Raw genomic sequence first — 20135 nt, 5'->3', positions numbered from 1 at the left:
GGTCTGTCTAGTCAAGGCTATGGTTTTTCCTATGGTCATGTATGGATGTGAGAGTCAGACTGTGAAGAAAGCTGAGCGCCGAAGAATTGATGCTTTTGAACTGTGGTGTTGGAGAAGACTCTTGAGAGTCCCTTGGACTGCAAGGAGATCCAACCAGTCCATTCTAAAGGAGATCAGTCCTGGGTGTTCTTTGGAAGGAATGATGCCAAAGCTGAAACTCCAGTACTTTGGCCACCTCATGCGAAGAGTTGACTCATTGGAAAAGACTCTGATGCTGGGAGGGATTGGGGGCAGGAGGAGAAGGGGCCGAGAGAGGATGAGATGGCTGGATGGCATCACTGACTCGATGGACGTGAGTCTGGGTGAACTCCGAAAGTTGGTGATGGACAGGGAGGCCCGGCGTGCTGAGATTCATGGGGTCGCAAAGAGTTGGACACGACTGAGCGACTGAACTGAGTGGGTATGAGTGGGACTCGTTGTGGTTCTGATTTGCATTTTCCTAATGACTAATCTTGTTGATTTGTTGTCACAAACATACCTTGTCATGTATTTGTTGGACATTTGTATATCTTCTTTGGAGAAATGTCTGTTCAGATCCTTTGCTTGTTTTTTCAGTTGGGTGTTTGATCAGTGAGTCATCTTTCACTTACGTCTTTTGTGTTTCTTGCCTTGTGAAATGCCTTTTTTGCCATGATATTCCCCGTTTGTGACTTGTCTTCTCCCTGCATTAAGATATGACAGTGCAGGAGTGTGTGAAGCACCTCTTTTATGAGATGATTTAGTGTCCTTTGTGTCTTGTTTATAAAAATACTTTTGAACCTTGAGGTCAGAAAATAGTTCTCCCAAATTTTCTTCTGAAAATTCTGTAGTTCTGCCTCTTAACCTTTGAGTCCTTGATGTATCTGGAATTGGTTTTCTTGCATGGTAGGAGTCAGGAATTCAGTTTCATTTCTTTTTCTATAAATACTCAATTGTCTTTTCTGTTACACAAATATGTCTGTCCCTCAACCAGTGTGTTGTTACAAAGCTGTATAATTAAACCTTGCATGTGTACTCTTCTCTCTTAGGGTTATTAGGGGTCTCTTAAGAGTTGTTCTTAGGGGTATCTTAAAAGACAGTTATCTTTCTTCTATCTTCCATGTAAACTTTATAAAAACAGCTTTTCAGATTGCTTAAAAAATCATTTTGGGCTTTGGCTGGAATTGCAATAAATCTATAGGATCATATAGAGGGAAATTTTTATCTCTTCACTCTTCCTAAACAAATCTTACACCGTTAATCTTATTTCTAGTTAGAAAAAAAAAACAACTTCACTACAGGGCTAAAGTCATTATGCTATGTATAATTAATTTCTCTGCAGTTTCGTAAATGCCCCCTGGGACCTGGCTATCTTCCTTGTTCTTTTGTTTTGAAGGTTAGTCCTGTGGAAACCTCTGGTGTATTAGGGCTGTCGTACCTCTCGCTCTGCCTTAATATGGTAGCTACTAGCCGCCTGTGACTATTTAACTAAAGTGAGAAATTCAGTTCCTCAGTGGCAGTAGCCACATATCAATTGCTCCAGACACCTTGTATCAGGCAACAGTTACAAAACATTTCAGTCAGAAAGTTCTGCTGCACAGGGCTGCTGTAGACCAGGGGGTGGCAAACCCCTGTGGGCCAAGTCAAGCCCACCCTGGGGGTTTTGAAAATGAAACTGTATCAGGACACAGCCGTGCTCATCCGTGTAGTCCATGTGTGTGTTGCTTGGCCTACTTTCCTGCTGCAATAGCAGAATCGAGTAGTGGAAACAGAGACTGTGTAGCCACAGTCTCTAAATACTATCTAGCCTTTGACAGAAAACACTGAATGACCCCTTCGTTGGTTTCAAACTTGGTGGCACATTCCTATCTCCTGGGAAAGAAAAATGCTAAGTCCTGGGTCCCAGCCCCAGTAAGCCTGATTGATTGGAGATGTGACGTGGCCCCACGGTGGCTTTAACACGCAGCTGAGTTGGAGAGCTGCTCTCGACCCCCAGGCACTCTTCTCCTTCCTGCATGCTTTGACATTTAAGTGTGCGGTTTTGAGGTCCACTCAAGTCCGACAGATAAGCTCTTCCCCTGAGCCCCAGCTTCCATGGCTCAGGATTGGCAGAATGGGTTCTTACAGGGGAGTTGGTGACTGCTGAAGTCTTTTGTAGCTTAGGATTTCTGTGACCTTCATCTGCACAGGATGGTGCGGGTTTCTTCATAGAACAGTGACTGAGGACATCAGTTCCTCTCTGACTCTCCTTTCCAAGCAGCTGTGACCCCCTACAGCCTTGAGCAGACCACACACTCCCCCCCTACTGTGGTCACCAGGCTAGATAGGTCCACTCCAGTCCTCAGGGTAGTGGTTCTCACACTAGCACCCATCAGCAGTGCCTGAGGGGCTGGTTCAAGTGCAGACCGCTCCCCGCCCCCACTGGGAATAAAGAATTTGAGTTTGTAACCAGTTCCAGCTCCTGGGGGCACATTTTGAGCACCACTCTTTTGGAGCAGTGCCTCTCGAATTTTACTGTACATATGAGTCACCCAAGGATCTTACTAAAAATGCAGACAGGCTTTTTAAGACCAAAGTAGGGCCTGAGATGGTGCATTTCTAAGCAGCCCCCAGGTGCTGCTGATAGACCACAAACCAGATTTTGACTACTATGACTATAGACCATTTTAAGAGCTCGCTCCCCCACGTACACACACCCGTGTACACACACACACAAACACACACACACCCCTTGGCAGTTACAGTGCCAAGTCCTAACCACTGATCATCAAGGAACTCCCTTAGGAGCCCCTTCTAGCCTGGCCTAGCTCAGATTCTGCTGCTGGGCTGACTTTTCTAAAGCACAGCCTTGACTGTGTCACTTCCTTGTTCAGAAGCCCCAGAGCCTCTCGTCACCTGCCATTCTATGTAGTACAAGTGGGCAGCCTGCTGTCCGGACCTTATTCTGTTTGGTACCAGCCTGCCTGTCCACCGGCCCTGGCACTGCTTCCTTGTCTGAAAGCTGGGTATCAGGAACCCACATACCAGGTGTCCTGCTTCCACCCTGGCCTTACACTGTCCTTTTGATCCCAAACTCCCTCTCCTTTTCACCATTTGTGTGCCTGTCTTAAACATTCCCGTTTCAAATGCCGTTGCTCTTTTCCTTCTGCTCCATTGATGTGCAGCAAAAATGAAATGAGTTTATATATGTATGGTATCTTCGTTCTGACCATCAAGAACCTGTTGACCATCAAGTCCTGTTACAGTCCTTAGCTCACCAGCCATATTTAATTTCTCAGCACTAGCTTAGACGAATTTTTAGAGTTTATAGACAGTATTGTTTAGTCTGATCTGAACTTTCAGCACCTTGCCATACAACTTTGATTCTTGCTTCACGACTTCGTTGGTTTCCATTCCTGACCTGCTCCACAGGAGTGGTCTTGAGAAATAACTATGCTCAAAGCATTTGACATTACTTGTGAGAATCCTGGGGGTCTCCCAGGTGGCTCAGTGGTGAAGAATCCACCTGCCAATGCAAGGAGACAAAGGAGACATGGGTTCAGTCTCTGGGTTGGGAAGATTCCCTGGAGGAGGAAATTGCAACTCACTCCAGTATTCTTGCCTGGAGAATCCCATGGACAGAGGAGCCTGGCCATGGGGACACAAAGAGTCAGCCATGATTGAGCGACAGAGCATGTGAGGACTCTACAACTGGACGTGATACTCGGTAGCCTTCAAATGCCTCCATTTTAGTCATTCCCTTAAGTTACTGAACGGTCAGTTCATTTTGACTCCCAGGACCCCTTGAGTGGTAGAATGAATAACACTGTGATTTTAGCCTACTCTGTACGCCTCATTGAAACCACTTTTGCTCTTCTTTCTAGAAAGGGGCCAGTAATCTGACTTGGCGATCAGACGTCCTGGTGGAATATCAGGGAGAAGGCCGCAACGTCACCGACCCCACGTGTCCTTCCCTGAGTCCTGGAGTGTCTGTGAGTGTGGCGCAAGTTGTCTTAGACGCCTTCTCACGGATGGCACAACTGGCGTGGGTTTAGACGTGCCAAGTGCTGAAACTCAGTTAATCTCAGTCCTCCTCCTTTCAGTTTGTCACTTGACTCTGGGAGGTTAGGAGATAAACAAAGGTAAAAGTAATCCTGAAAATGATGATCTGCCGACCTGCCGTCAAAAACGGACACTTCGAATTCTTCTAGTTTTTATACCAAGTTCACAAATCTGCCCTCCTTACTTTATCGGGACCCCTTCCTTTCTTCTACCCATCCCAACTGTGGTACCACTTTTTGTTAGGGATGTGATCAGTGGCATCCAGCAGAGAGACAGGGTTTCCACCTATAAGCGGGCCAGCATGAGCATCTTGATTTGGTGGCAGCCAGACTGGTCATGGAGGGGACATGAGCGACATCAGCCACTCTTTAGAGAATGGGTAATAGAGTCAACTCCAAATGGAAGCCTGACACTGACATGTTAAAATATAGTAAAAACCCAACCAAAAGATGGTATGGAAGACTTGATGGAATCAAAGTCAAGTCCTATTTGGTGATAAGAGTGCTCATAAACAACTTACTGCAAATGATTCCACAAAGCTCATTTCAGACTTTCCCCAAGCCTTGAGGATGAAAGTACCTAAAAAAACCTGCAGAGTGATTCACCTGCGTAGTGATTTCTTCTCCTTACCAACCTGTATATTTACAGGGGCTCGTTAGAACTCATTCCTGTCAGGAGATTAGCAGGCAGGGATGGCAGCAGTCTACACACACAGCAGCCACACCTCATGTTCCTTAATCGAGTCAGCCCTTAGTAGGAGCTGAGTCTCACGTCTGTTTTCAATTTACTTCTCTGTGGAAAGTTTCCTCCTTTCTGTCCAGTTGTATGTCTGGCTCAAGCCAGCCTGGCTGCTGCTGTATGCAAGTAGCATTTGTCACTGTTGAAGGTGCTCTTCAGCTAACTTTTCAATGTCCCTACAGCAATGCTTCCCTGACTGTGTGTGTGAAGATGCATATAACAACACCTATGCCTGTGTGAGGACCATGTCAGAACGGTGGAACTTACAATACTGCGAGTTTGATGACCAGGAGGTAAGAGGGCCTGCTGCCCCACCACCCCTTGTGTCTATTGCCAGGGCTTTGTTAGCTGGACTTGGTGGCCGAAGAGAAATTCCAGGACTGTTCCTGGGGCAATCGGGTTTATTTTCTCACTGAGGTAAAGTTGCAGCAGCAGCAGCAGCATAGTTGCTTTACGACATTGTGTTAGTTTCTGCTGTGCCCTGAAGTGCATAGCTGTGTGTGGATACATATATCACCTTCTCTTGAACCTCCCTCCCCTTCCCTCATCCCACCCTCAGGGTCATCACAGAGCACCAGGCTGAGCTCTCTGTGCTGTAGAGCAGCTTCCCACTAGCTATCTGTTTATACATGGTAGCATACGTGTGTCAGTCACAATCTCCCAATTCTTATCTATACTCACACTTATGTCTCCATTGGTTAAGGAAATAGAATTCCACAAGGCCATACTTGACTTCTCTAACTGACCTTGCTGGGTGGGGCTTTCTCTACTTCCACCACCTCCCACACATACACTTGAAATACACACGGTTCACTTTTCCAGAATGCTACATGCCTGGTCTGGGGTGAGGGTAAGAACTTCTATGGAGATGAAAGGAGTCGGGGGCCTTTCCTAGAAAGCTTCCTGGCCAGCAGCTGGCTCAGACCCCCCTGTTCCTAGCACAGCATAGACCAGTGCTGCTCACATGGATCATCAAGTTAAAGGCAGCATCCTTGGAGGAAGGTGGCTTTCAGCCAGCCTGGATCAGTGTGGATTATCTGGAGGAGCACACGCACTCCAGTCCCTTGTTCTTACTCTTCATCAGCGGGTGCACACCTGCCCCATCTGGCAGCCTACATTTTGCCGTATGGAGCCAGCACTCATCATGTTTCTCAGAAATTGACTTGCTCACTATTTATTTGTGGGTCATAAGCACTTCAGAGAACAAGCAAGAGAGCTTCCCTCAAACTCAGTCCCTTCCGCTTTATAAGTGATCGTGTGAGGGCAGCTCCTTGAAGCCTTTATAAGCAAAATTGATGTACATCTTCTGAGCCTATCACTTAACTCCAATCTGGAGAACAAAGTACTGATGGAGGGGAAAATAGTGTTATTAGATGCCTCTCATTTTAGAAATAACGTCTCTTTCTTCAAGTGGTGGTATGTATCTAAAATAGGAAAACTTAACATTTTTATAAGATGGGTTCCTTTCATATCTGTTCTCATTTGAATCCTCACAACTGTAAGGCAAAGATAAACTTCAGATATCAAGTCTCACGCAGTAACCTTATTACTTGGTCTCGTTTCTGAGCCCTTGCCATTTGACAGTCCTGCCTTCTGTTCTCCGCTTTAATTATAGAAGGAAGGCTTTTCCCTCCTGACTTTCCCTGAAGGCACAGGAGTGCTGGAGGCCCGTTTCCAGCACGTGGGCCATAGACTCAGAGTAATTCAACCCTCAGAACAGATGGTCCACTGTCTGCTCCGTACCCTAGGGCTCTTTGAGGATCTTGAGACCGGATGCTATTCTCCCAGGCCTTGGTTTTTAATCCACCTCCTCTCTTTCCATTTAGAAATATCTCACATGAGGCGTTATTTCTTCAGATGTGATAACCCTTGCTCTTCTTTTTCCTCCATCTTTTCATTTCCTGTAGGTGTTTGTAGAAGTCTATAACCTGACTGCAGACCCACACCAACTCAATAACATTGCTAAAAGCATAGATCCAGAGCTGCTGGGAAAGATGAACTATCGGCTGATGATGTTACAGTCCTGCTCTGGACCAACCTGCCGCACTCCAGGGGTCTTTGACCCCGGGTAAGTTTCCCATCGTCCTCAGTGACTTTGCCCAGTTGTCTTCAGCAGTTCTGCCGTTCCTGGAGGCAGAGGGAGCCCAGTGGGTCCTTCTGCTCTGAGCTGAGCTGTTTCTCACTGCTCTGCTTTATACGGGGAATGCTGGGTCTTAGTGCAGCAGCCAGTTGTGCTGAGAAAATGAGCTGCTTGAAAGTCTTGCTCTCCACAGGCAGTGTGTGCTCTAGCTGGAGGCACAGCCCTGGTCCCCACCACACAGGGCTCTTGCTACCCTTCCTGCCTGTGGTTCTTGTCATGTTACCCACTTGATTGCTCTGGTAACACCTGGGGCTGCTTTAATGTAAGCTGACCAAGGGCCACCCTGGTCCTAGCGCTTCTCAGAGCCTTGCCTGCCTTGCATTTCTCAGAAGCCCCAATTATAGAAACTTGAATACTTGCCAGTAAATTTAATATAATAAATACACAAAATGTAAGTATGAGCTCTCAGATGTCAAAATAAATAAGCCCACTGCAGTATATGAAGGTTGGAAAGACATTTAACTCACTCACTAAGTTACTTCTGTTCTTCCTACTCTCACGCCTCTTAAATAGTAACTTTGTACCAGTAACATGGTTCACAACACCCTATGCATTTGAGCTGCATGTGGGAAGCCGCCTGTCATTTTGGGCTTGATTATAAAATTAAAAATCAAACTCTCTTTGGCAAAGAATTATTTCAGTTTGTGTACTCTGATTCTAGGAAAGAGGAAAGAATGATATCCTAGGCTGATGAAAATTAGTAACTTAATTATTTAGCCACCTAACATGTCAAGTGGTATCTTCAATCCAAGTTCGTAAGGAATGTATGTGACTAAAGAAAGGGGATTGTAGACTATTTGTTAAAGAAATGTAACACTTTTGCTTTCAAACACTGTATGTAGAGCCAGAGACATGGATGCCAGTAAACTAAAGCTAGGTAATGGGAATTCCCTGGCTGTCCAGTGGTTAGGACTCCAGTTTCACCACTGAGGGTGTGGCTTCAATCCCTGGTCAGGGAACTGAGATCCTTCTTTGTCTCATATAAGAGTCCTTTTTTTTTTTAAGTCAGTTTTGTCTTATATGAGTATTGCTACTCTAGCTTTCCTTTGATTTCCATTTGTATGGAATACGTCCAGCCCCTCGCTTCAGTCTGTCTGTTACTAGACATAGAGTGCCTGTAGTGACTAGACGTGCAGTGGCTCTCTTGTAGTCAGCGTATATACGGGTTGTTTTGTACTTCCTTAGGTTGGAGCGTTTAATCCACTTACGTTTAAGCTAATTACTGATACATAGGTATGTTCTTGCTGGTCTTTTTTTTTCCCCTTTTTTCTCTCCTCCTATGATTTGATGACTAACTTAAAAGCTTTAGATCTCACCATCAGATCTGAATGAGAGCCTTTCTGAGTATTCTTGGTTTTAGGTTCTTCTTTTTCATCACTTTTAATATATCATGCCACTCCCTCCTGGCCTGCTGAGAAATCAACAGACAACCTTATGAGGATCCTGTTGTATGTGTTGTTTTTCCCTTTTTTAAAAATTTTTTCTCTTTAATTTTTGCCAATTTGATTAATGTGTGTCTCAGTGTGTTCTTCCTTACATTTGTCCTGCCCGGGACTATGTGTTTCCTGGACTTGAGTGACTGTTTCCCATATGGGGGAATTTTTCAGCTATTATCTTTCCAGATATTTTCTCAGGCCCTTTCTCTCTCCTCCTTCTGGGACCCCTATAATGTTGGTGCATTCAGTGTTGTCCCAGAGGTCTCTTAGACTGTCCTCATTTCTTTTTATTCTTTTTTCTTTATTTTCCAAGGCAGTGCTTTCCATCATTCTGTCTTCTAGCTCACTTAACCATTCTTTGGCCTCATTTATTCTGTCACTGATTTCTTCTAGTGTATTTTTCATTCAGGTTTTGTTCATCTGTTTGTTTCTTCTTCAGATCGTCTCTTTATTAAGCATTTCTTGTATCTGTATCTCCATTTTTTTCCAAGATCTTGGATAATCTTTACTGTCAGTACTCTGAATCTGTATTGCTTGTCTCTATTTCAGTTGGTGGTTCTTCTGGGAATGTATCAAGTTCCCTTGTATAAGACATATTCCTCTGCTGTTGCATCTGGTCTGCCTTTTCTGTTAGAAAAGTTAGTTGCAGTTTCTGTTCCACAGGCTGCAGGATTGTGGTTCTTCTTGCTTCTGCTATCTGCCCCTTGGTGAATGAGGCCAGTCTAAGAGGCTTTTGCAGGCTTCCTAGGGGGTGAGAAGACTGGGTGTGGGCCCATTGGTGTGGAGTTGGGCCCACTGTCCAACTCCACCAGCTCTTGTCCCTCTGGTGGGCAGGGCCATGTCATGGGTTATGTTTAGCGAGGTGCTGTGGGCTCAGGATGACATTAGGTAGCCTGTCTGCTGATGGGAGGGGTTGTATTCCCACCCTCTTGGTTGGTTGGCTTGAGGCATCCCAGCCCTGGAGCCTGTAGGCTGTTGGGTGAGGCCGGGCCTTGTAAGAAGGTAGCCTCCAGGAGGGCTCGTGTCAACTAGTACTGCTCAGAACTACCACCACCAGTGCCACTGTCCCCACAGGGAGCCACAGCTGCCCACCTGCGTCCCCAGGAGACCCTCCAACACCAGCAGATAGATCTGGCTCAGACGTTATGAAAACAGTGCTTTTCCACTGGGTCCTGGTGCATACTGTCTGCACCCTCCAAGGGTGGAGTTTCTCTTCCTCCCCAAGTCTAAACTCACTGGCCTTCAAAGCCAAATGCTTTCGGAGCTCCTCCTCCCAATGCAAGACCACCTGGCTGGGGAGCCTGATGTAGTGCTCGTAACTTTCACCCTGGTGGGAGAACCTCTGTGATAAAATATTTTACCAGTTTGTGGGTCACCCACCCATGGGTGTGGGGTTTGATTTTGTCACAGTTGCACCCCTCCTGCTGTCTTGTTGTGGCTTTTTCTCTTTTTTTGTATTGGGGGCTAGCTAATTGACAATGTCGTGAGAGTTTAGGTGAACAGCAGAGGGACCTGCCCATATATATACATGATCTTGTCTCTCTCACCCCACCTCCCATCCACACTGCCTTGTGGTGGCTTCTTCTTTGTCTCTGGATGTAGGATATCTTTTTGGTAAGTTTGGGGATGGTGGGGGGAGGGGGGTTGCCAGTGTTTGTTTAGCAGGTAGTTGTGGTTTTGTCTTCATGAGAAGATGTAAGTTCATATCCTTCTACCCAGCCATCTTGTCTCCATCCTCAAAACAGCTGTTGATCCTTGGACACATTATCTTGCTTGAACAAGCCTCAGCTTGTATGAGAGGCTTGTCTTGGGCGTTCACAAGATGAGTAGATCTCCACACCTGCCTCGCAGAACCTTAAGGTTTATATAGAAGCTTTAATGGGGTTCAGCCACTTATATAATCCAGATGGTCTCAACAACACCTTACTCTCTTATGCCTTCTTCCATGAAATTGCTTTGTTTTTTTTTTAACCATTACTAAGTGTCTTGTTTACATTCTGGAGGGTTAGGGCTAAGATTCTCAATGCTGGCTTTGCTGATGTTGGCTTAAGCTAAAGTCCACGTGGCTTTTAAATTCCTTTGTTATTTAGTTGCTAAGTTGTGTCCAACTTTTCTGTGACCCCATGGACTACAGGCTGCCAGGCTCCTCTGTCCATGGGATTTCGCAGGCAAGAAGACTAGAGTGGGTTGCCACTTCCTTCTCCAGGAGATCTTCCTGACCCAGGGATCAAACCCACATCTTCTGCATCAGCAGGCAGAATTGATTTTATGTGCTAGATACTTCACATAAGTTGCCTTCCTGTTTTATTGGTGGCCAGAGATGTCAGTGACTTACCTATGTTCATAATAAGCCAGACTCAAGCTCCTGTCTGAAGTGCATACCTTACCTCTTACCACGGTCTGTGTGTCAAAACGTAAAAGAAGACGGGGCTGTGAAAATGCGGCAGGGGCTTTCAGCAAGGGCTACACTCTTGCACCAGGCTGCTTTATAGTTTAGGGATTCCTCCCTCCCCCGAAAAGCTTTAACCTTTCCTCCTAACACCTTTCAAGATTTGCCTTACCTCTGTTTTTCTTTTCTGCACTTTTACTATATTATTTTGTGCTCACTGACTTATGATGGAATTGCTCTTAATTACTAAGTACTCCTGCTCTGTACTACTTTCCCACTAGATCCTCTTCTGGTGATTTAGTTGCTTCTTTTGTATCCCTTCCTGCCAGTCTTTCCAGTTAATATTCTGAATGAAGTACTCAATGGCTCACAACAGTTAATGCCACATTGTCTTACGCTTTTTCTGTCCCCAGGTATAGGTTTGACCCTCGGCTTATGTTCAGCAATCATGGCAGCGTCAGGACACGAAGATTTTCAAAACACCTTCTGTAGCACCTGTGCGGTTGGATCTCTGCTCACCTCTTTCTGATGAAGTGATTGGAGTAGGTGTCTGTAGCTAGTCTTCAAGACCACGCCTGGAAGGGTTTCTGGACTGGCTTTAAGTCCTGTTTGAAAAAGCAACCCAATCAGCTGACTTCCTTGTGCAATGTGTTAAACTGTGAACTCTGCCTGTGTGTCAGGAGTGGCTGTCCCTGGTCCCTTTATTTAGCTGATGACAATACTCCTGAGATCTTTGTTCTCACCAAACCCTTTTTGTCCTGGGGCCACAGTTTTTAATTAGTCCCCATGTGATCTGGACTTATAAATCCATTCAGATAAATGGCACTGCTTTGCCGGGGGTGGGAAATGTTTTTGGTATCCAGCTTGACCTAAAATCAGAGGACCTGCATAGCATTCCAGATTGAGCACTTCACTATCAAAAATACCAATATCACATGGCTTGAAGAACCACCATCAGAGCTGAACCACCTGATTAAAAACAAAAACCATTGGTTTTAGATTAGTAAAAATACACTTTTTATAATATTCATCACAACGTGGTAAGGTCACAAATTCAAAACTTATCAACCAAGCTCTATTCATTTTTGGGAATTCTGGGCTTGTGCTTCATTGAAATAGAACAGTAGCAAGCTTTTGGTACAGGCTAATTCTAAGTAGTTCCTGAAGGTGATAGACATCTACTTGCCAGTGACTGCTCACATAGGGAGCCCGTTAACACCAGGGCTATTGAGGGAATGTCTCCCCTCTAAGATCTGAAAAAGTGGGTTAAGTATTTCAGCAGAGAAGGACTTCCAAGGGTTGGTGAAGGTTGTGTTTTCGGAGGGCCTTCTGTAGGTAGGGCTGTCCGGTTGATGAAAGGCCATAAATTAGGTGTACTAAGTGCCTGCCCAGCAGGGAGCCTGGGTTCCAGGCCCACAAGTGAAGTTGTGACACTCCCTCTGCATTTTGCTGACATTCTGTTCATTGTTATAAGATGTAAGAATTTTAGAGTTGATGTGAGGTACCAACTACTTAGCTTCTTCCCTCTCAGCTAACTTCTTCCTGAGTTTTTGGAGTCTGGTGCAGTTTGGGCCTTGTTTACTGTTTCTCTGTCAAAATTAGATTTTTTTTGATGCTTCCTCACTGTTTAGAACACCTATATTTCTGTCTCTTGGCTCAAAGACTAATCCCCATTCTTATGTTGTCTTCACAAGAAGGCTAGTTGATGGTGGGGCAGCAGGTAAGAAGAGGATCTATGGTTTATAACCTGTCCCACTCAGGCAGTCTGATTTTAGCCTTATGTAAGGTCCTAGGTTGAGCTTTAAGCACTTTGTAACACATGGCCATAATAAGTGACTTTCTATCACAATCCCAGATTGCCATGTTGGGTTAATAGCCATTAGGTTTATTCCTTTACCTCACACAATCCCAGTAATTGTGGTATTTAGAGGTGAAATGGGCAAGAGAAATGAATACTTCTGTTTGAACTGTTTTAGGAAAAGAAATTCTAACAGTTTTGTAACTAAAAGCAAACTACAGTGTTGAGTATGGGTATCAGCTTTATTCTATGATTCTTAACATTAATCAGTCAGTTTCCACATTAATGAAAGTTGACCAGTTATTCCCAAATAAAAAGAAACCAACTCTTACCAGGTCTTGTACTGTGATGTGACATTATTCAGTTTTATGATGCTGCTTCCTAAAAGCAGATGAGGTCATGAGAGTAACTCAGATCAACTACCTGCTCTTACATGCAGATTTTGGGTTGGGTTGGTAGGGGGATGGACTGAAGCCCTCTTTGTACCTCTCATTTTTAAATGGTCTCTAATTTTTTTCTCTTGGACTGGCTTCATTCTCTGGGTCTATGCTAAAATCATCTTTCATAAAGAAGCCTTGGTTTATAGACTAACAGACCATAAAATGCACTGAAATTCCTCAGAATATGCATAAGGGCCTCACTGCAGGAGGATTGCCTTTTTTCTCTCAATTGTACTGACTGGAGGTTTATTTTCCCTTTTAAGAAGACCAGGTGCCCTTCAGAATAGAGAACTGTAACTATCAGGAATGAACAGAGATCTTGGGGATGAATAAAGATTTTGCCTTATTAGACTTCCTACTACAAAGCTCTCCTTCAAATACAATAACATTCCCTGCAACTAAAAAGTAGGGAATGCCTTTTGAGCATCTTTGAATTCGACCAGCGGTGCTGTTTCTAAATGTTTTAATTAACAACATTAGGGTAGTCTGGCAACTGTTCTTAAATTTACTTCTAAGGGTCTAAGGACTAGTATTTTAACAGAAGAAGATAAATTGTCCCAGGATCCTTATTAAGAGACAGCAAAGGGGTATTTAAACTGACCCACCAGTGGAGCTAGGTGGGAATATTTAGGTCTCTCGCTTCACCACCACTTAGGTCCCACTGACTTTGTGAATTCCTGTGTTTGCCTCATCTGTTCCTGGAAGTCCTGCCCTGGCTCTGTGTCATCTCAGTCATTTGACTTAGAAAGTGCCCTTCGAAGGACCCTGTTCACTGCTGCACTTTTCAATGAATTAAAATTTATTTCTGTTGTAGTGGAAATGTGTCCTTTGTTTTAGTCCACAAGTAGTAATTTTGACTCTCTTTGTTATTATATACTGTTTAATGTTTTAACGGCTCACCTAGTACTGGAGACGGGCTGTTTCCATGGGGTACTATAGTCCCTACCTGGAAAGCTCATGTATGTGTCCCTGATGAGTAGCATGCAGAAAATCTTCCTGATGATTCTTCATGCATTTACAGTTTGGAGGGGGGAAAAAAAAACTTACCTTGGCCAGCTTTAAACTGGCCACTTCCAAAGGTGCTTTGCCTTGATATCTAGTCACGTGATCCATTGCCCTAAATGAGAAATGAAGTCCTACTGGGGTTGGCATGCTTTTTTTCTTAAAGGGATAGTATTTTAGGTTTGCAGGCCATGTCTGTATTGCAGATACTTAATTCTGCTGTTTCAGTACAAAAGTAGCCATAGACAACCCACAACTGAATATGCATGGCTATGTTCCATCATCAAAAAGGGAAAAAGCCATAATTTGCCAATCTCAGATGTAGTAGGTTGCCTCTTAGAAGTTCTGAAGACCAGAAAAACAAGAGGTGAGAAGACACCCATTAAGTTTCCAGACTACCATCAGAAAAACAAATACTTGGATTTATCACAGTATCAAGTCAGCAAGGGAGAGGAGACTTTATTTGCACAGACTCAGAGTGAGGGTAAGTACAGATGACTCCATCCATTTTTCTAACTTGCACCCTGTCTGTTCCCACTGAGACTACCTTGCCCTGTAGAACCAAATACCATACACACTTAGTATTTGTTTCATCTTCTTTGTCTACCCACAGTGGGTTTAATGGACTAGTCATATGTGTGCCTGGAAGTCTGTTGTGGCAAGAGCAGAGAACCTAAGGCCCCCAGCTGAAAGCTCGATGCAGAGAACTTTACTGATGGCCTAGGGATTCCTCCGTAAGACAAGATTTATATGTGGAACGTGGGAGCTGGCTTCAGGAGGACCACAGAGCAGATGACAGTTCTAAATCTCAGTCTTTGAGAGGACGCTTTCATGACACTTTAAGCTGGTGAGACCTGAGATCTAGATCCTCGTGACCTGCAGCTCTGACCTGCTGATAGGTCCTCAAAGAGCAGAGGAATACAAAGAATGGTTGTAATTAGCATTTATTGTGACAAAAAGGGTTCTGTAGACTCGGTTCTTTAACTCAGTTTACCCAAGCTCGTAAAGCTAATTAGAGTCAAGATTTCAAAGATCTGGCTTTGAAGACGTCTTTCTATTAAATTCTGCTGTCGCTGTGATCTAAGAAGGATTCCACCCTCGTAGATCTGAGTGCCTACTCTGGAAGTGAGCTAGGTTATGAAAGAGAAATATTCTTTTTCTGACCTCCAGGACATCATGTAGATTGAAAAGAAAACTTGTCCCTGATATCTGTATTTATGGGGAAAATAGTTTCTGACTAAGAAGGAGAATTGACACTACCATTGAAATGGTTTCTTGTCCTGCTCCACAGCCTGACTTTTCAAAACAGAGCTCCTCTGACAAACCTTTAAATAGACTCACCAAGAATAACAAGATCTCAAATAAGTAACATCAGAAATGAAAGGGAAGACATTACAGCTGCACCTCAGATATACAAAGAAGCCTAAGAGAGTACCACAATTAATCAGATGCCAGTAACAATAAATTCCCAGAAACATAGAACCTTCCAGGACTGAATCATGAAAAACACAGGAAATGTGAATAGTCTAATCACTAGTAAGGACCAGGTAGCTTCACTGGTGGATTCTACCAAGCGTTCAAAGTGGAATTAACACCAATCCTTCTCAAACTCTTCCAGAAATAGAAAAAGAAGGAACACTTCCAAACTCATTTTACAAGGCCAGCATTACTCTCATACCAAAACCAAACAACAGGTCAATATTCCTGACAAATATAGAGGCAAAAATCCTCAAAAAAGTATCAGCAGACTGAATTCAACAACACTCTAAAAGGTTCACACACCAGGATCAAGTGGAATTTAGTACAAGGATTTAAGAATGGTTCCATATACACAGATCAATGTTATATACCACGTTAACAAGATGAAAGATGATAATCACTTAACAGATACAGAAAGAGCATTTGACAAAATTCAATGTTCGTTTATGATAAATGGTTATAGAGGAAATGCACCTCAACATAAAAGCCATAGATGAGAAGTCCACAGCTAACATCTTACTCAACAATGAAAACTTGAAAGCTTTGAGCAGGACAAGAAACAACTGACCAGGGTTCAATCCCTGGTCAGGGAACTATTTAATAAGATCCTGCAAGCTGCACAACACAGCCGAAAATAAGAAGACAAGGATGTTAAGAGAATCCCTGTGCACTGCTGGTGAGAATGTAAACTGAAATAGCCACTGTGGAAAACAGTAAGAGGTTCCTCAAAAAATTAAAAACAGAACTACTATATGATCCAGCAATTCCACTTGTGGGTATTTATCTGGAAAAAAAAAAAAAAAACACACTAATTTGAAATCCCATATTCACTGCAGCATTATTTATAACAGCCAAGATACAGAAACAACCTATGTATTATTTACGATAGCTAAGATACAGAAACAACCTAAGTATCCATCAATGGATGCATGGATAAAGAAGATGTATATATATACAATACTATTCTGCCATAAAAATGAATGAAATCTTGCCAGTTGTGGCAATATGCATAGACCCTAAGGGTATTATGTTAAGTAAGCCAAAGAACGACAGATACTTTACAATCTCACTAATACGTGGAATTTAAAAAATAATAATTACAACAGGAAAGGAAACCAAGCTTATCCCTATGGAGAACAGATACGGTGGTTGCCAGAGGTGGGGGTTGGGGAGTAGGACATACAGGTGAAGGGGGCCCAAAGGTACCAACTTCTAGTTCTAAAACAAGCCGTGGGGAGGTAACGTACAGCATAGTGACTACAGTTAGCAATACTGTATTACATATTTGAAATTTGCTACGAGTACATGTTAAACGTCCTCATAAAAAAATTATTTTTGTAACTACGTATGGCAATGTATAAAATAATGACCAAACCTAATTTACCAAGAGAAAATGGGACAAACCTTTAGCCAAAACCTATAAAACGGTAGGAGCCTGGGACAGGGCAAAGCTGCCCAGTGGTAGAAGCTCAACTTGTCTCCAAAGGCAGAAGACGACCTTCTGCACATTGTGTAACTGAAAGGTATAAGTAAATACCAGTTTGCAGCTATAACTGCCAAAACCTAGTAGAAGCTTCTTTATATGGTTGCTAAAGTATTGTTCTCAGCACATGCTGGAAAACATTTTAATGGACTCTAGGCTGGCAGGCCCCAGACACAAGTCCAAGTCTTCCCTCCAGAGGGTCTCTTACACACACAAGTTGGTGCGTGGGAGAGCCCAGCGCATGGGCGGAGCTGCTTTCAGCAGCTGCTGCAGGCCAAGATCTTGGCTTGGCTTCTGAGGCACCTGTTGTCCAAATCAAGACCATCAGATGCTACTCCTTTGCCTCGTCCTAATGCTAGGAAAGTAGCTCAGAAATGCAGCCGCTTCTGTTTAAGTCCTGAAGGAAAGTGGCTTCCCTATGTCCTTTTCTTCCCCAGGTCTCCTGTGTTTCCCAGCTCCTCCGAGATCGCCTGAGTAGCAACTTTATTAGACTTGACATCAACACAAGAACTTGGATCCTTTCAGCGGTCTGGAATGAGGGACCACTTACTGAGTCATCTATCAGGCAGTCTTCAGCCAGTGACTGCACTTTTATGGATGATTCCACAGAGAACGAAGCCTGGGATGCTGAGTCTGGTCTTCTGTACAGCAGGGGAACACAAAAACGGGGCCTCGGTCACCCTGCCCCCTTCCTCCCTGTATTGCCACTTAGGGCCCTAGTGAAGGGTTCAGCCGGGGGTGAACACTGACTTAACAAGGAGAGGCAGGAAGCCTTGCAGAACAGCCCCATTCCTTCTCCAAGCTGCCCAACTGGCTGTTTCCAGACACGATGAAATGTTTAGTCCCACAGACGTTATGCCCCCCAGCTCAGAGAGTTGAAATGAGCTGAGGACATGCCCCAGTCCCCAGAGAGATTGCTATCTGGGGTGAGAATTCACACACATGACAACACCGGACGAGAAACAAAGGCCAGGGCCCCCAGGTGACACCCACACGTGACCCTCTGGTCTGGATCGCTCAGCACCTACAGGACCGTGACAGCATGGGCAGCCCCGGTCCTGCAGCTCTGAGCCTTGTGGGTCTAACTTGTCAGAGCAGGCAGACAGCACTCTGCCGTTATATTTATGGGAGGCACATAGAAAAGCACTGAATGTAGATTTTTTGGTCTGTCAATTGCCCTGGATCTTGAGTGTTTTGCCTTCCCTAAGCATGAGGTTAAAAAAGAAAAACAAAAACAAAAAATTTCACTTTGAAAAAAATGTCCCTCTTGGAAATTACATCCTAGGTGATGCTGCTTAGATGAATGTCAGTGTCAACATGCTATGTAAACATCCTGGCCCAGAAGTAAAGCAGCCATACACCACTATAGGAAGAATTTGGAAAATAGGACCACCTTACACTACATTAGGCTTTACAGGGAGTAGAGTACCTTGACCTTATGGAGAAAGCAAACATGATGCCCTCTCTGCTTTACAGGGGAGGAAACAGCTGATCCAGGGCAATTGCTACTGTAAATTTAAACTCTGCCCCTGCCAAAGATGAACTCAGAACCCACTGAGAATTATTTAGCACTCTGTAAGTTCCTTTCTCATAACAGGAAAGACAGCAAGAGTGACGCCAATATAACACACTACCAAGAGAAAGGTTTGAGAAACCAGTGGCTATTACGTAGAAAAGTTTCCTGTAAATCATAAATTCTGCCAGGTAACTCCGACTCATCCTTAAAAATCGTAGCTCTAAATCGCTCCCTCTAGGAAGCCTTCTCTAAAATTAGCCTAAGTAATAAACTCTCACAACGCTCTGTATCTCATCTTTGTGACACTTGCCGGTTTTCATTACACATGGAAACTGAAGCAAACCAGTTTCGGTGAAGACAGGACCATGATGTTCTTTCTCACCATAATCGACACAGTCCTAACATCCTCGGGTAATTTAAAAGTACTTGTTGAATAAAAGACGTTAAAACACTCAGTGTTCTACTCAAGTTTCTTTTTGTGCGAAGACAGAAAGAACTAATAGGAGTGAAAAGTTATTAAAAAAATTAAAAAAGGATCGTTGTAAGAAGACAGGTATCACAGAACCCAACAGTAAAACAGACACACTCATTCCTCAACTATGATTACAATTAGTTCTAAGCTGTTTGTGGAAAGAGAAAGAAAAAGGAGGGAGGGAGGGGAACAGGAAGGGGAGGATGGAAGAGAGGAAGGAAACTATCATAATTCACATTTTAATAAGCAGAAAGTAACCTTAAATATTGTTAGAATAGTATTGATCATATGCATTAAAGTCACAATACTGTGAATAACTGTGGGACCCAAACAGTTGATAGTACAAGTAACATCAGCATTTGTCACTTGGCAAAGTTTTCAAAACTAGGCAAAATTAGGAATGTGTAGAACTCACCTTGGTTTTGTTTTTCCAAAAAATAACACTAATTTTTAAGGAGACTTATTGCAATGCAAGGACCTAAAATATGAATATATCTGTAGTGATGTCACCGCTCCTGGTATCAGTAATTTGCGTCCTCTCTCTCTTGCCTGGTCAGTATGGTTAGAGAATTATCAACTCTACTGATCTCTTAAGAACATACTTTTGGTTTTCCTGATTTTTTTTTTCTGTTTCATCTATTACCACTCTTTATCACTTCCTTTCTTCTGCTTTTCTTTTTCTTAAGAGGAGGCTGAGGTCATTCGTTTGAGCCCTTTCATCTCTTCTAAAAGGCATTTAGTACCATAAATTTCCCTCCGTTTCTACTCTTGACCCCATTGTAGAAATGGGCACGAGTACAGAGTTCATGTAAACAAAGATAATTCCTTTCTGAGGGAAGAGGATACCAGGAGAAATTCAACAGCTAACAAATATCAAGTAGATTCTGAATTTACTCTTCACCTTCCAGAGGCCACAGACTCTCCTCTTGGCTTCTTGCTGCTCCATTCCCCTGCTTTCTCTGCAGTCTCTCTCTGCTTCTGACACAGGCTCAATGGTGGGTTCAGTCCCCTGGCTTATGAGTACCCATCACAGACTAACTACAATTCCTCTGTTTCTTTATTTAGGATTTTAAGAAAGTCTAACTGATCAACAGTCTTGTATCCAAGGCCTAACTAAAATCCAATTAGCCATGCATGGTTGGGGCACAGGGTAACACTATGCAAAGAATTATCCTTTCCAGGG

General features: G+C 43.7%; 1 protein-coding gene across 1 annotated transcript in view; it reads left to right on the top strand.

Moving 5' to 3' along the window:
• GNS (glucosamine (N-acetyl)-6-sulfatase) overlaps positions 1-13813 on the top strand; it is a 49739-nt gene extending 35926 nt beyond the window's left edge. Inside the window, exons 11-14 of the mRNA XM_005902527.3 lie at positions 3882-3989; positions 4980-5090; positions 6705-6865; positions 11176-13813. Of these exons, the coding sequence (XP_005902589.2) occupies positions 3882-3989; positions 4980-5090; positions 6705-6865; positions 11176-11254 (459 nt within the window). The 3' untranslated portion in view covers positions 11255-13813. The remainder of the gene's footprint in view (positions 1-3881; positions 3990-4979; positions 5091-6704; positions 6866-11175) is intronic.
• Positions 13814-20135: the final 6322 nt, after the last annotated feature.

Source organism: Bos mutus, chromosome 5, assembly GCF_027580195.1.
Source record: "Bos mutus isolate GX-2022 chromosome 5, NWIPB_WYAK_1.1, whole genome shotgun sequence".
In the NCBI taxonomy this organism is placed as follows: Eukaryota; Metazoa; Chordata; class Mammalia; order Artiodactyla; family Bovidae; genus Bos; species Bos mutus.
This window is presented reverse-complemented; position numbering and strand designations above follow the sequence as displayed.